This window comes from Sapajus apella, unplaced genomic scaffold (genome assembly GCF_009761245.1).
Source record: "Sapajus apella isolate SASKATOON/1434 unplaced genomic scaffold, GSC_monkey_1.0 scaffold48, whole genome shotgun sequence".
In the NCBI taxonomy this organism is placed as follows: domain Eukaryota; kingdom Metazoa; phylum Chordata; class Mammalia; order Primates; family Cebidae; genus Sapajus; species Sapajus apella.
In genome coordinates, this window is record NW_022436988.1 from 8,644,744 (window position 1) to 8,660,418 (window position 15,675).

General features: G+C 53.4%; 1 protein-coding gene across 3 annotated transcripts; it reads right to left on the reverse strand.

Annotated features, from left to right (window-relative positions):
• Positions 1-1,208: 1,208 nt before the first annotated feature.
• On the reverse strand, positions 1,209-6,531 carry RPL38 (ribosomal protein L38). 3 transcript variants are annotated; one of them, XM_032241837.1, is made up of 5 exons: positions 6,401-6,531; positions 6,187-6,227; positions 5,949-6,009; positions 1,779-1,901; positions 1,209-1,285 (listed from the first exon to the last, which is right to left on the reverse strand). In XM_032241837.1, the coding sequence occupies exons 2-5, from the start codon at positions 6,187-6,189 to the stop codon at positions 1,260-1,262; spliced, it is 213 nt and encodes a 70-aa protein (XP_032097728.1). In that variant the 5' UTR covers positions 6,190-6,227; positions 6,401-6,531; the 3' UTR covers positions 1,209-1,259. The 3 variants fall into 3 exon arrangements, with proteins under 3 accessions (XP_032097728.1, XP_032097730.1, XP_032097729.1); XM_032241839.1 differs by having other exon boundaries at positions 6,356-6,486; XM_032241838.1 differs by having other exon boundaries at positions 6,376-6,485.
• Positions 6,532-15,675: the final 9,144 nt, after the last annotated feature.

The following is a 15,675-nucleotide window of genomic DNA, read 5'->3' on the forward strand; positions in this document are numbered from 1 at the left end:
GTGTCCCTGGTGACTGAGTCACAAGCCAGGGCTGGGAGGCACCACATGAAAGGCGGCCTTCTCTAGACAAGGCCGGACACACCCCTGCAGGGCCCATCTCCTAGGAGCTGGGATCAATCTCTGGACGATGTGCTGGGAACAAACAAAACCCATGTGGTAAACACTTGCTCTTCCTTGGGAATCCGAGATGTTTACAGAACGGGGAAGCTGAGGCCGCCCACAGCCCTGCACCTGGGCCTGAGGGCCAGCATACCCTGTCTCCCGGAGAAAACAAAACCACCTCACGTTCCTTGCAGAATATGCAAAGACTGGCACTCACACCTCACAACCTGAGCATGTGTAAATGCCTCACACAACACCAAGCACACTGTGCAGCACACTTTTAAAACAGAGATTTAAAAAAACCTCGGGCCCAAGGCACAGATTTGGTATTTCTAGCCGGGCCATTCACTGCAGCACAGCACCACCTGGTGGCCACCCCAACCCGCGCCCGTCTCCCCTTCTATCCCAGAACCCTTACAGCAAGTCCAAGAAGTGTTAATATGGCTATTTTCCAACTGAGGAAATGGGCAGAACTGAAGTCATTTCTCCGTCAGGCAAGTGAGCTAGTGGCAGAGCCTGGCCCTCACTACACCCATTTTGGGACCTGTTTGAATGGCATGCCCCATCGCCCCCACAGCTGCCAGTGTGTTTAATCCCAGGGGCTATTTCCATCACGGCTTCCCTACGTCTCCTTATTTTCAAACTCGGGCTAAAAACAGATGGCCTCATTTACCCACTGAGATCATGTCAGGGATGCTCCAGGCATGGTGGCTCACACCCGTAACCCCAGCACTTTGGGAGGCCGAGGCAGGCAGTGAAACCGCAGGAGTTCAAGACCAGCCTGGCCAACATGGCAAAACCCCATCTCTACTAAAAATACAAGAATCAGCCTCTCGTAGCGACCTGTGCCTGTAATCCCAGCTACTCGGGAGGCTGACGCAGGAGAACTGCTTGGACCCAGGAGGGAGAGGCTGTAGTGGACAGAGACTGTACCAGTGCACTCCAGCCTGGGTGACAAAGTAAAGCTGTCTCAAAAACAAACAAAAAAACCCCACAAAACAGATGAGGGATGCAGGGAGGCGTTAATAGCACCCATGTCCTGTTCCCACCAGAAGCCATTACCAGGTAGCATTTTTTCCTTCCCCATCCTCAAAGACAAAAGACACTTAGGATTTTTAGTATTTATTAACATACAAGTCAAATCAGTGTGTTTTGGTTCATTTCAGTTCCTTCACTGCCAAACCTGGAGGGAAAGAGACAAAGGTAAGCCATCTAGAAGACACCTATCCAGAAGACACCCATCCGGAAGACACCTGAGTTGTTGCTGCCTGTCTAGACTCTGTACTTAAGCTAAAGAGAGCACACAAGGTTCAGAAATCAGATCCACCAGGGAGGTGTCGGTTAAAATATTAAAGACTTGGTCTCTCATATTCAATCAGTTCATATTCAATCAGTTCTGTACAAAACAGGAATTATCAGTACCAGCATCAACCTTAATGGGTTGTGAACAGGACTAAATGACCTCTAACCTCTCCTCTGGCTAAGGCAAGCGTTTCTGGTACTGTATATAATCTGAGAATCACAACTATTCCTCACACTCCCAACAGCAAGAGCACAATCTTAGACCATAAAGTGGCTCTGAAATCTGGGACGAATTCAAAACAAGATACAAGATGGCCACACACAGCAGCCTTCCAACCCCCTCACACCCCAAAAGAGACTTCAGGCTCACTCACCAGGCGGCAGGGACTGCTTCAGTTTCTCTGCCTTCTCCTTGTCAGTGATGACCAAGGTGTAAAGGTATCTGCTGCATCGAACTTTAAACTTCACATTGTCCTTATTTTTCTTGATCTTGACAGCTACCAGAGACAGAATCAGTAATTAAACTGTATCACAGAAAACAGACGTTACACAGTCCATGTGCTTTTACACTCAAGCAGTCAGCAATGCTAAGTGACAATCAGCACCTACCTCCAGTACCAACCCCTCTGCTGAAACAGAAAACCCTATTACCTGTTCATCCAGCTTCGAACTTTTATTTGGTACACTGAATACAACACTGCAGAACGTCCTCTATCAACCTTGCTATCTTTCCTCGAAGGGATGGAAGCAGTCATAGAGTAAGGAGACACTGTGTGCTGGGCTGAGCGCTTTTCAGCCCTCCACTCCTGGAAAGCCACCATGTGAGATGACATTGGGCCAGTCGCTCTTCAGGACGCCTCGGCCACTGGACACAGCACGCACCAAGGCTCTTCCCCAAATTTACGTGAAATCTGTTTTCTGGGTTATTTCATGTTGCCAAATTCTATCTCAGGATCACAGCGCAGACAAGAAGAGGCTCTAAAGTGCACCTCAAATTCAACTGTGTGGGGTTTGAAGCTGTGCACCAGTCTGCTTATGTACACGTGTGAATGCATTTCCATCTGGCTGCTGTTAAAACACTTCGGGACTAGTCTACCCACTTCATGTACTCGTGGAATACCTTCTTCCAACCACTTTAAAAACTGCCCAGACACTCCCAGGAATTGTTATAAAAGCAATGATGTGCCAATCACGAAGCAGGTGGCTGAGGGCTGAACACGGGCCCTAACGCGTCAGTGCAAGCACCCGCCAGGCGATCATGTACTCACAGACCCCCAATTACACTGTGCCAGTAACAGCTACAGGAATGGGACACATCACAGGAAGCAGGGGCACTGTGATGTGGAGCCTGCCCAAGGTACTGGCTGCCTGGGCTCCTTCTTAGATAGTCATCCAGACCAATTTCAGTATTGTAACATTGCCCCCAACAGCTGAACTAAGCTGACTATTTGCAAAGACATACGGAGCTTTAAAAAAAATGTTTAATAAGCCAGGCGAGGTGGCTCACGCCATCCCAACACTTTGGGAGGCTGAGGCAGGCAGATCACCTGAGGTCAGGGGTTCGAGACCAGCCTGGACAAATGTTGAAACCCCGTCTCTGCTAAAAATACAAAAATTAGTTGGCTGTGGTGGCAGGTATCTGTAAGCCCAGCTACTTGGGACACAGAGGCAGGAGAATTGCTTGAACCCAGGAGGCGGAGGTTGCAGTGAGCCAAGATCCTGCCATTGCACTCCAGCCTGGGTGACAAGAGCAAAACTCCATCTCAAAAAAAAAATTATTCAACAATGCCTCACGTGCAGCCATTCCATTTCTAGGTATACACACCAAAGAACCAAAAGCAACCACATAAGAAATATTTGCACACCCATGTTCAAAGCATTATTCACAATAGCTAAAATGCAGAGACAACCCAATGTCCGTCAATAGATGAATGAAACAGTACGTGGCGGTTCATGGGTGTAATCTCAGCATTCTGGGAGACCAAGGTGGGAGGACTGCTTGAGGCCAGGAGCTAGAGACCAGCCTGGCCAATACAGTGAGATCCCATCTCTAAAAAAACAACACACCAAATTAGCCAGGTGTAGGCCCAGACTCTGGAGGCTAAGGCGGGAGGATCACTTGCACCCAGGAGATCGAGGACGTAGTGAACCATGAGCACACCACTGCACTCCAGCCTGGGCAGGAGTGAGACCCTGTTTAAAAGGAGGAAGTTCTGACACATCTTGAGGACATCTGAAGAGAAAGAAGCCAGTCACAAAACATCAAATACTCAACAGCAGATGCTACTTGTGCGGGGTATCCAAAACAGTCACGTTCAGAGACAAATTGGAAGGTGGTTGCCAGGGAGGAAGAATGGGGAGCTGGTGTTTAATGGAGGAGTTTCTGTTTGGGAAGATAAAGTTCTGGAGTTTGGTGGTGGCGGTGGCAGCTGCCCAACCAAGTGAATTTACTAAACGCCACTCAACTGTACACTTACAATGGTGAAGACAGTACTTTTTTTTTTTTTTTTGAGACAGGGTCTTGCTTTGTTGCCCAGCCTGGAGTGCAGTAGTAGCATAACCACGGCTCACTCAAGCCTAGCGTAAATGGTGATTTCTGTGGTATGCCTATTACATAAACACCTCACTTTATCCCCAAGAGTTTGTGACCTCTACCCTAAAAGCCACATCATCTAAAACCCAGGTCTCCAAACAATTTTTGACAGTCTTGCTCTGTCGCCCAGGCTGGACTGCGGCAGTGCGATCTCGGCTCACTGCAACCTCTGCCTTTCAGGTTCAACTGATTCTCCCACCTCAGCCTCCCGAGTAGCTGGGACCACAGGAGCACGCCACCATGCCCGGCTTTTTTATATTTAGTAGAAACGGGGTTTTCCATGTCACCCAGGTTGGTCTCGAACTCCTCGGTTCAAATGATCTTCCCAGTTTTGGCCTCCCAAAGTGCTGGAATTATAGGCATGATTCCACCACCCTTATAGACCCGGACCGCCACCTTTTTAAATACTAGCAAAACATGGCGTCACGCTGAACTTGCTGAGAAGGGTAAGTTACCTACTGGTAAGAGCTGGGCTTGGAACTAGGCAGTGACCCCACATGGTCTGAAGTGAAACTGACCTGATAACCTCCTCTCTTTACACAAAACATCAGCAAACTGACATCATTCCTACCAGATGCTATTTATTGCCACATGCGGTCACCACCTCAAAGGTGAGAGCCTGTTCTGGGTAATGCGGACACACATGTGACCCCCATCTCTGTCTCCCCTCACTCACTCAAAGCCTTCTCTCCATACACCACCATTTAGCACCACCACTGTCACAGAGCATTAGAGATGGCTGGGGTCTCAGCGCACCTTAACATGCTCGTCTCATGTAATCCCACTTCCATGCATGACCTAAGTCTCTCATGCAGCTGAAAAACGACGACTCTGGGTGAAACAACATAAATCAAGACCCATCTTGTATCAAACACAAGCCCCCAAATCTCCTTCAAGTACCACAAAGGAGTAACACAAATACCTCTCATGCTAGTCGTAAAAAATTAGGTAAGTGGACAGCAGAGGTTGGCACCTATTCGTCAAAAAACCTGTTTAAGGTTTTTCATTCGCCTTCTTTCCTCTCTATGTACAAGCTGGGAGACAGACCTATGACGGTCCAACTTAAACTTTACAATGGTGGGAACACAATATGCATCCAGTAGAAACCCTGCTTCAAATTTTGATCTTGGCCAGGAGCAGCGGCTCACGCCTGTAATCCCAGCACTTTGGGAGGCTAAGGCAGGTGGATCACCTGAGTCAGGAGTTTGAGACCAGCCTGGCCAACATGGCGAAATCCCACCTCTACTAAAAACACAAAAATGAGCCAGGTGTGGGGGCACACATCCGTAATACCAGCTACTCTGAGGCAGGAGAATCGCTTGAACCTTGGAGGCGGCGGCTGCAGTGAGCCAAGATCCTGCCACTGCATCCAGTCTGGGCAACAGAGCTAGACTCTGTCTCAAGAAGAAAAAAAAAAAAAAAAGTCTTTGCTCTATTTCTGAGCGAGGGCTATATGGTATGATACCTTCCGCCACCAAGCAGCAACCACAGGATCACGAGGTAAACGACTACACCGCACCGCGTGCTGTGTTCGGTGCACTACATGCAAATATCCAGCTCTTTACTACCAAACGGGTTTTGTGTTAAGATTCTGCACAACTGCAGAGAACCTACAGTCAGTGTTTATAAGACGTGTGCTTTGAGACTTCTGCGCAGTGAAGATTCCGTTCCGAGAATTTACTGTATTATACAGAAGAAAACCGAACTCAGGGCAGCCTCTGCGATGCTCGCGATTAGCTAAACACGGCCCTAAGAAGCTCCAGGGCCTCGCGTACCCCAAACAAGTCTTTCTCATGGGAAATACGATGAAACCACTGCTCCGAGAGGGCCAGGCGCACGCCCGGACGGCCTAACCCGCCTCCGCCTCCCGCCTGGCATTCCAGGGAAGACGCTCCCGGAGCGGGGCCGGGGCAGGCAGAGCTCACCTTGAACCTTCAGAACATTCACTTACATTTGGCGTCTTTTCGTCGGGCCGTGAGCAGAAAATCCTTGATTTCCTCAATTTTCCGAGGCTGCAACACAAAAGAAGCGGCTAAACAGACTGCAAAGACTCACGTTTTCCGGTGACGGTCCAGTTCGCCAGCTCCTCCCGGCCTCCGGAGATCCCTGGGAGGCTCCCTCGCCCCCGCCCCCGCCCCGGGGCCCCACGAGCCCACCCCGGGAAGGCGCCAGGCAGGGGCCGTACTCACCATGGTGACGAGACGCGCTGGGAGCGGGCGCGCACCGGGACCTGCGGGAAACAGTCCTCGGAGTTAACAAGGCACGGGGGCGGGCAGCGAGCCCCGCTTTCCCGCCCTCCCCCCAAAATATCGGCCCCATCGCACTCCCTTTCTCCTCCCCGACACCCTCCACGCGGACCTGGGGTCCCCAGATTTCACCTGGCCGTGGATTGCCCCAGATTACCTTCTCACCCGCGTACCACCCTACAAACGCTCGCAGCGAGCTACAGCCGGGGAAAAGGACGAAAAAGAACGAGACTTCCGTTTCCGGGCACTAAAACCCTCCTTCACAACGGAGGAAACTGGATACGGTGCCTGCCGAGGGTCAAGAAACATTTAGGCGTTCGTCCTTCCAATGTCAGCAGCCCTGCCCCCTTGTGGTTGAGGTCAACAATGCAGCTCCAAGAATGGAATGGAGCGTCCTGGCTGCCGCCCTCCCTCCGCCTCTCTCCTCCCCCTCCTCTCCTCCCCATCCCTTCCTCCCACGACCCCCCGCTCTTCCCCATTCACCCATTCCTGTCTTCCCCCGCAGCCTCCCAAACCCCAGCCTGGCTTCGCTAGATTTTAGCTCAGATTCAGTTTGAAGAGCTAACGCTTATTCTCCACGGCTTTCATTGGACCTGTGCGCGTGGCATCTACGCAGAGAATCCGTCGTTGAATGGCAGGGACCCTCGTGTGCACCTTGTAGAACCTCTTGCTCTGGCGCCTCTCGTTTTCTTCCTGTCTCCTTTTAGGGAACCGAACCTGTCATGACCAGGGCCCTGGGCTCTTCTTTCCATAAAAGGGAGAGTTTCTGCCTGCTGCTTCCAATTTCTTTAGGAATTGATGTACAATAAAAGTAAGTTAAGGCCGGACTCAGTGGCTCACGCCTGTAATCCCAGCACTGGGGGAGGCCGAGGTCGGCGGATTCTTTGAGGCCAGGAGTTCGAGACCAGCCTGGGCAACATAGTAACAGCTCCCCCCACCCCGCCCCCGCCGCCACCACCACCACCACCACCACCACCGCCCCCCATCCTCTAGCAAAAAAAAAAAAAAGCTTCCAACAGCTGTCGCGGAGCAGCCCCTGGCTAAATGTCTCACTCCTAGGGCTGATGGTGCAGCAGCAGGAGTGGCTTCTGCCCTTGCCGGGTCTCACCACCGCCCCAGAGGGGAGAGGTGGACTCAGGACTCGAACCCCTGCTGGGCAGATTCCCCAGCCCAGGCTCCTGCCACTTCCTGGGGAGGCCTGGGCAGCTTGGGGAGGGCAGCGCTCCTTTCTCCCCCATAACATCCTTTAGGTTAGGCTCTGAGCAACCTGTGGTTATGGATTTTATTTTTATCCTCCACTTTTATTTTATTTCCAACCTCTCTACAAATGTCTACATTTTATTATATTTGTTTTCCCCAAATTTAATAACCACACGGCAGAATGTAATTGCTTCGTGCTTATTATTAGAGAGCAGCCCTCCTGAAGAGAAAGAGCACTTTGCCACGAGCTTTACTTACAACTTATTTAACTTCCTTTCTTCCTCCCTCCTGGCTTTCCATTAACAAGCTCAGGCTGAGCGCCTTCCTGGGGGTGCTGGCGATACAGGAACCAATAGACCTTGCTGCAGAGAGATCACAAAATACCGTCATAGCACTGAAGAGTCTTTTAAAGAAACAGAACTCTGTCTCTGCAACTGTAAATGTGTCAGCATTCTAGCAGTGGGAAAGTAATTGGCAGAAGCCTAATTTTAGATGCCTGAAGGTCAGATCTGATCTGAGAATCACAGGTGCTTCAGCTCTGACCTGAAAAGGACTTTCCCATACCCCGGAGCCCGGCTTTGCCAACTCTTCCCATCTCAGGAGGTGCCTTTCTGGTCTTTCCTACCCCACTGCTCCCCCACAAGCAACCACCCTTTCAGCCAAGCGGAGGAGCCTCTTCACGTACCAGGCACTTTCTGCCCTCCAGGCATTTGCTCTGCTGTCCACTCTGCTGCCAAGTGCCCCTGGTCCTTCAGAGCTCAGCTCCCACCTCCCCTTTTTCAGGCAGGACCCTTCACCTTTGACTTATGTCGCCTGTCACTCATTCAGTGGTTCCTCGCAATCACCTCTGTGTAGGCTTTGTGGAGGTGTTTAACTTTTCATACATGTGTACCACTATTTTTATTTTAAATTATTTAAATTCTTTTAGGCCAGGTGCGGTGACTCACGCCTGTAATCCCAGCACTTTGGGAGGCCGAGACAGGTGGATCACCTGGGGTCGGGAGTTCGAGACCAGCCTGACCAACATGGAGAAATCCCATCTCTACTAAAAATACAAAATTAGCCAGGCATGGTGGCGCATGCCTGTAATCCCAGCTACGCGGGAGGCTGAGACAGGAGAATCACTTGAACCTGGGAGGTGGAGGTTGCAGTGAGCTGAGATCGTGCCATTGTACTCCAGCCTGGGCAAAAAGAGTGAGACTCTGTCTCAAAAAAAAAAAAAAAATTTTTTTTTTTTTAGAGACAGGGTTTCCCTATGTTGCCCAGGCTGGTCTCGAACTCCTGGGGTCAAGGGATCCTCCTGCCTTGGCCTCCTTAAGTGCTAGGATTACAGGTGTGAGCCACTATGCCCCAGCTTACTACTTTTCCTCGAAGGCAAGGACGGGGCTCAGCATTCTGTGGATAACTCTGGAAGTGCCGTCCCCATCTGTACGGTAAGTGCTCATGCTAACATTGCAGTATGATTTGGCTGGATGTGGCATCGAGATCACTCACTAGATGAAGGGGTGGAGGGAGCGAGGAATTCAGGGAGGGATAGAAGCAGGCATTAATGTGCCCGAAGCAGTGTCTGGCATGTAGTAGGTTCAAAAACTATTTGTTGAGTGAATGACTGGTGCTTCTCCGCCCCACTGCAGGCCTGACAGGACGAGGACAGGGACAGAAGGAGGAGCTGCACCTCCCTTTTGGCAGCAATCCCAAGGAGACAGATGTTCGCCCTCTTGAGTTGTATAATTTAAGGGACCGTAGATGTGTAGTAGCGAAACACAGTGGCGAATCTGTTCAAGTACCAAAGACCTCCAGCTCCCCAAGGGGGGCAAATAGCAAAGTAAGCCGCAGCCCCTGAAAGGCGAGGCGAGGTGCACAGAGGGCGTGCTTCCCTGCTCCACGGGAAGATGAGCCCCAGATGTCCTGGAGTGGCCGGGGAATGTCAGAGACCAAGGGGGCCACTGGCCCTGGGTGCCACAGCCTGCAACCCTGAGCGGACGCTGTTCCAGACGTGAGCCTCCCTGGTGACTCCCATACACACACGAGATGAAACTCTTCAGGGCCCAGTGGGTGCTGCAGGAGGGGAAAGCCCTGGATTCGAGGGCAGGATGCCCAGGCTGCCAGTTATGGTCACTCTGGCTATTGGTGGGCTGGAATGCCCAACGCTGGCGCCCGAGGGATGGTGAGGGCTATTGCCATTGTCAAGAGGTGGCGGGGAGGGTCTCAAGCAGGGTGTTACCGCGTGGCTGGAGGGGCACAGAGGGCATGCCTGGAGCTGCAGGGCACAGGCCAAGCCTTTCTCCTCCTTCCCTTCCCATACTCTGCCGGCTCTGGGCAAAGAAGGTCCCAGAAGGCGCAGGACCTCCCCTCCTCCCTCCAGCAGCCCCACTCTGGCCACCCTTGAAGGCCAAACGGTTTAGAGTTCTCTCTTCAGTTTTCAGGGACACACTGGAAAGAGGACCAGGGTGGGTCAAAACCCCAATGCCGCAGCTCGAAGGTGGGGAGAGGGCTGGCAAAGCTATAGCTGGGAAGACCTCCCAACCTCCAGGATTTTCTCCCATTCAATCCATTCCATTTACATGGTGGACGTGACTGAGCTCCTCCTCTAAGGCAGGCACTGGGCTGGGCCTGGGGATAAACAGAAGGTGGCTCCTGCTCCAAACGTTCCTGACTGCTGGGATCCCATAATAGCTGTGGAGGATGCCCAGAGGTTGGGGGTGTAATTCCTCCTGAGGGAGGCCTGGAAGGCTTCATGGAGGAGGTGACATAGCGAGCAGCCTCCGGGAGGGGTTCGAAGCAGCTTGTCAGGAGAAGGACTTCCAGCCGAAGGAGGGAGGGAGGGAGCTAACAGCAGCCCAGGGTCAGGAGAAGGCAGGGTGTTTCTGAGAATTATTGGGAAGTTCGGGGAGAAGAGGCTGGAGGGGGAGTTGGACTTGAGTCCAAGGCCTTTGGGAGTTCCCGTTGCAGCCTCACTGATGCCCACTGTGGTCCCTGTCACGGAAGCGCCCATCCCTGGGGTCCATAGCACCTCCTTCACTGCCCAGCGGTGATCTTCCTAGCCTTGGTTTCCTGGTTTCTAAAGCTGTGTGTGTGTGTGTATGTGTGTGTGTGTGTGTGTGTGTGTGTGTGTGTGTGTGTGTGTGTGTGTGTGTGTGTGTGTGTGTGTGTGTTGGGGGTGGGGTGCGTGTGCTGTCGCCTCTCTCCCGCCTCGAAGGGCTGCAGCGAAGCTTCCGTGGGGTAATTAGCAAAGCTCGGGCCCGCACCTCGCTGGCAGGGCTCGCCCGGGGCGCTGTGTCCACCGGCGGCCGCACGGGGGCGCTGAGGCCACGGCTGGAAACGGAACAGCCTCTTCGCGCGACTCCTGGGAGCCCGGGCCGAGAGGAATGTACATAAATTATGGGGAAATTTGCATGCGATTTCATCCCTGGTGGAGTGCTTTCATATCCACCACCTCACTGAATCTCCGAGAGGCCCCCAAGAGGCTTCTGCCTTTGGCTGCCAGCAGGGCTGGCCTTTAAACCATCTCGGAAGGGAGTTGTTTATTAAACCTTAAAGGTTGTCAGGAGGCGGGGACGCTGGTCCCTGGCACTGAACTCGTGTACCTGGGAAAGGATGGGGCGGGACGGGACGGGGGAGGGGAGAGTTGGTGCTTGCTTTCTTTTCTTTTCTTTCTTTCTTTTTTTTTTGAGACAAGGAGACAGCGTTTGCTCTCTTGCCCAGGCTGGAGTGCAGAGGTGCAATCATGGCTCACTGCAGCCTCGCAGCCTCGACCTCTCTGGCTCAAGTGATCCTCCCGCCTCAGCCTCCCAAGTAGCTGGGACCACAGGCCACAGGCACGTGCTACCACGCCAGGCTAATTCTTCTTTTTTCTTTTCTCTTTCTTTTTCTTTCTTTCTCTCTGTCTTCCTCCCTCCTTTCTTCCCTCCCTCTGTTCCTCCCTCTCTTTCTTTCTCTCTCTCTCTCTTTCTTTCCTTCTTTGTTCTCTCTCTCTCTCTCTTCGTTTCCTTTCCTTTCTTCTCTTTTTGTCTCTCTCCCTCCCTCCTTTCTTCCTTCCTTTCTTTTCTTTTCTTTTGGAAATGGGATCTTCCTGTGTTGCCCAGGCTGGTCTCAAACTCCTGGGCTCAAATGATCCTCCAGCCTTAGCCTCCCAAAGTACTGGGATTACAGGTGTGCACCACTGTACCCGGCCGACTGGTGCTGTTTTGGAAACCAAAGATGGTGAGATTAAACGGATGCCTGTTACTCACCGTTCCGCCTGGCTCCCAAACAGCCCGTGAGCCCCTGAGAGGTAGAAAGGTTTAACATTCTCCCTGCTGCTGAGCTAGAAGCCACGAAGCAAGGCCAGGCCGACTGCAACAGGGGTTGTCACGTCCCGCACGGTTGTCCTTTGTGGATGGGGTCACTTTCACTTTCTGTTTGGGGCTAGGGCTGTTATGAGCCTTGTAAGCCTCCCAGGCCCCTACCCGGTTAAGGCTAGACCCTCACGATTGTGAGAAACGAAAATGTCTCTAGACATTGCCAAATGTCCCCGGGGAAGCAGGGCAGTGCCACTTCTGGTTGAGAGCCACTTGATGAGAAGGCCAAAACCACGAGAACATTCTTTGTCGTGATGGGTATCTCTATTCTGTGCCTATGGCCGAGTAACTCGTGGGCTCAGGTGACTGTCTTATTTGCACCTAGCCTGGGGTTTCAAAGCTCTCCCGTGGATGCTCTAAGGAGGACCGCCCTGGGTGCTGTCTCTGCCTGGGCTCTGCGGTGGCAAGGTGGGGTGCAGTCAGCTCTGGTCATCAGGAGCACTGTGGCAGCCCCATCGGCCAGAAGCCTTGTCCCCATTCTGGGAATCAAAGCAGCTGATGTCAGCCGGAAGTGGTGGCAGCACCTTTTCCAGTGGGAGGCCTCAGGTTGGGGTGGGGAGCTGGACTGGGAGAAGGGAAGAGAGCCATGGGGCCCGTTTTAAAGGTGCCTCTACGTACCTAAGTGGTGACAATGCAGAAATAAGATCCTGTCCCTGTTCACATCTCGAGGGACTCATGGATTAGTAAGGGGGCAGTGATGAGATTGAGCCCTAGATGTAGGAAGTGTTTGGAATTGTGGGACCAGATGGAGCCGTGGGGGTCTGATACAGGCTGGAGAAGGGCTGGGCCAGGAACGTCCTCCAGGAGTAGCATCAATGGTGATTCACAAAGGGAGTAGAATATTGCTTTATCCTGAAAACCCATCCAATACATCCAGAGGAGCCTACCAGAACATACAAACCCTCATAGTAAATAAGTTCCAGGTTGACAAGAACGAAAGAGCCATCCAGTTGAGTGGCATCCATCCAGGTGGTCTTCCTGGAGGAGGCAGTGTGATATGGTGGGAGGAAAACTGTTCCTGGAGACAGGCAGTCTTAGATTCAAATTCAGTGTCTGGCTGGGAGAATCGGAATTAGTCTCCTGAGACTTCCGAGCCCTGGTTTCTGTTGAGTATTAATTCCTGCTAGGATCCAACTGTGTGCAGCCTGAACAACTGTCTGTGGCTGCCCTGCTTATGAGAAACCAGAAGGCACAAAGAACAGAAAAATGCTTAGCCCTGCAGCTGGCTCTGTGGCTGTTAATTGAATGTGAGTCCCAGGCAAGAGCTGTCAGTGGATCTGGTGGAAAAAACCTGCAGCCGGGAGGCGGCGCGGGCGGGAGCGGAGAGCAGCCCCCCTTGCCCAGACCTTGTTGAGGCAGGGGAGGGCTTCTCCGAAAGCCCCTCGCCATCTCCTCCATGGGGGGCAGAGTCGGTTTTGACAGACGACACATCCCCAGCTCCCCACTTGCCCCTACTGGCCCCTTTCACTCCAAGAGCTGCTTCCTGGGTGTCCAATCTGCTAGCGCAGAAAGGACAGCTGAGGCCGCGTCCACCACCAGCGAGGAAAATCACTGAAGCAGAGGAGAATGCGTCTTCAGCGTGAGGGACAAACACCTTCCTATAGATCAACATGTGCCAGGGCAACAGGACATCAGAGTGAGAAAAAAGGGCACAGTCCCTTCAAAGAGGGCCGGCCTATCGGCTTGTATGTATCTAGCATTATGCGGTGGGAGAGAGGAAATCAATAGAACTGTCAGCAGCTTCATGCATTCAGCCTCGCAGACGTCCCGTCCTCGGGATGCTCCAGACGGGTGCTTCAAATTAAAAAGCGGGGAGGGGGGTCCTGGGGAGGCTGGGAGACAAACACCCTGACAGGCCAGAGGGAAAGGAGGGACGCCACTGAGGATCTGGGGAAATTAAAGTCTATAAATCATGAGCGTCTCGGGTGTGAATGACAGTGGCGTCTTAGCTGTAGGGCTGGACGGGTTGTAGGTCCTCCTGCCAGGCGGAGTCCCCCGGGGGGAGGCTGGTGACCCACTGCGTGGGCTTTTCTCACCCAGGCTCAGACCAGGCAGGAGGGGAGGGGAGGGCGGGGCAGGCCTCTGGCCTTGGTGGGTCAGTGCAGGGATGGAGGATGTGGGTGTGTGCTGGACTGGGGCATGGCATGGGGCGATGGGTGAAATAGAGGTGATCTCATCACCCGGGTTGTGTGGCTGGGTGTCCTCTGGGTGGGCACAGGTTGGTGGGTTGTAGGATCTCCACGGGAGACAGTGCTTTACTCCCTGGTAACTGCTCCTGGGCAGCTGTGGCATTTGAAGGGTGCAGCTGCGTCCCTGACCCTCTCCCTGGGCCCCAAGAGTCCGCCCCGTGGAGAGCCCCACAGCCTGCACTCAGCCCTGCCCGCCGCTGCTGCCTGCCTGTCTGCTCCTCTCGCTCTCCCTGTCTGTGAGACGGTCCTGCCGCTGGGCACCTGCCCTGCCCTCTGCCGCAGACGCCCCTGCCTTCTGCCTCTCTTGCTTTGCAGTGGAGCTCCCGGGCGCTGCTTCGTTCCCTTCTGCCTTTCTTTTTTTTTTGAGCTGGAGCTTCAGTCTTGTCGCCCCGGCTGGAGTGCAATGGCGCGATCTCAGCTCACTGCAACCTCCGCCTCCCTGGTTCAAACAATTCTCCTGCCTCAGCCTCTTAATTAGCTGGGATTACAGGCACATGCCACCGTGCCTGGATAATTTTGTATATTTAATAGAGACGGGGTTTTGCCACGTTGGCCAGGCTGGTCTAGAACTCCTGACCTCATGTGATCCACCTACCTCCGCCACCGAAAATGCTGAGATTACAGGCATGAGCCACCGTGCCTGGCTTGCTTTGCCCCCTCCTTCCAGCTGTGGGCCAGCGGTCCTTATGGGGAGGCCTGAGTGGTCATGGGCCCCGTCTGTGTCTGCTCAGGGCTGGCCAGCCTGGCTTGGGTGTGAGGGAGCTGGTGCAGAGCCTCGGGAGGGAAGTGTTTGAGGGGGTGAAGGGCTGAGTGACTCTTCCTATCTCCCTGAGATAATTTTGTGCCTCCCTCACCCTGGGCATCTGCCCATGGGGGCCCAACAGCGAAGAAAACCAGAGAAGAAACACCCTGGAGGGGAGGGGCTGCTTCCCCCAAATGCTGTTTGTCCCCCACCCGAGGGATCCTTTGAGGTCCTAACAGGAAGCAGAGGCACAGCCAGACTGTGTGCTTTGAGGCTAATTTTCACAAAAGGCCTGTTTGCAGGTGTGGGCGGGGGCAGGACACCACAGAGGAGAGTGCAGTGCTGCAGCCAGTGTCAACGGGACGTCACTACCACCACCGTGAAGGAGGGGAGGGGTCACCAGACCCAAGATGGCTCTGGCGGTGAGGAGGGGCCTGCCTGATGGAGCTGGGACCTTCAGCCGAGTGATGCTCTCAGCCCATGGCCGCCTCTTGGGGGAATGAACACGTCGAGCTCACAATCTCCCCTTCCTCCTCTCAGTGTCCTGCCTGGGTGCCCCATTGGCTGAGCCCAGCAGGTTCAACGTGCTCTTCCTTGGGCACAGAGCAAGATTTCCAGCCCACCCGTCCTCCACGCAGGGCAGGGAGCCCATCAAAGGTGGTGTCTGGAGGGCATTATGAGAGATCTCCTCTCCCCTTTCTAGTCCCAAGGTGGAAAAGTCCCCCAGGGCTTGGACTGGCGCTCTTCCATCCTGTGCCATCAGCTCTCAGGAGGCCTTCACTCCCTTATCCCCCAAATCCTGGCCGTGCCTTTAGCTGAGGTTGGAGACACACTCTAGCTAGCCTGCACAACACACAGGTGACTCCAATGCACATGTGAGCCTAGATGCTCCTCTCCAATGCACAGGTGAGCCCAGATGCTCCTCTCCAATGCACAGGTGAGCCCAGACGCACCTCTCCAA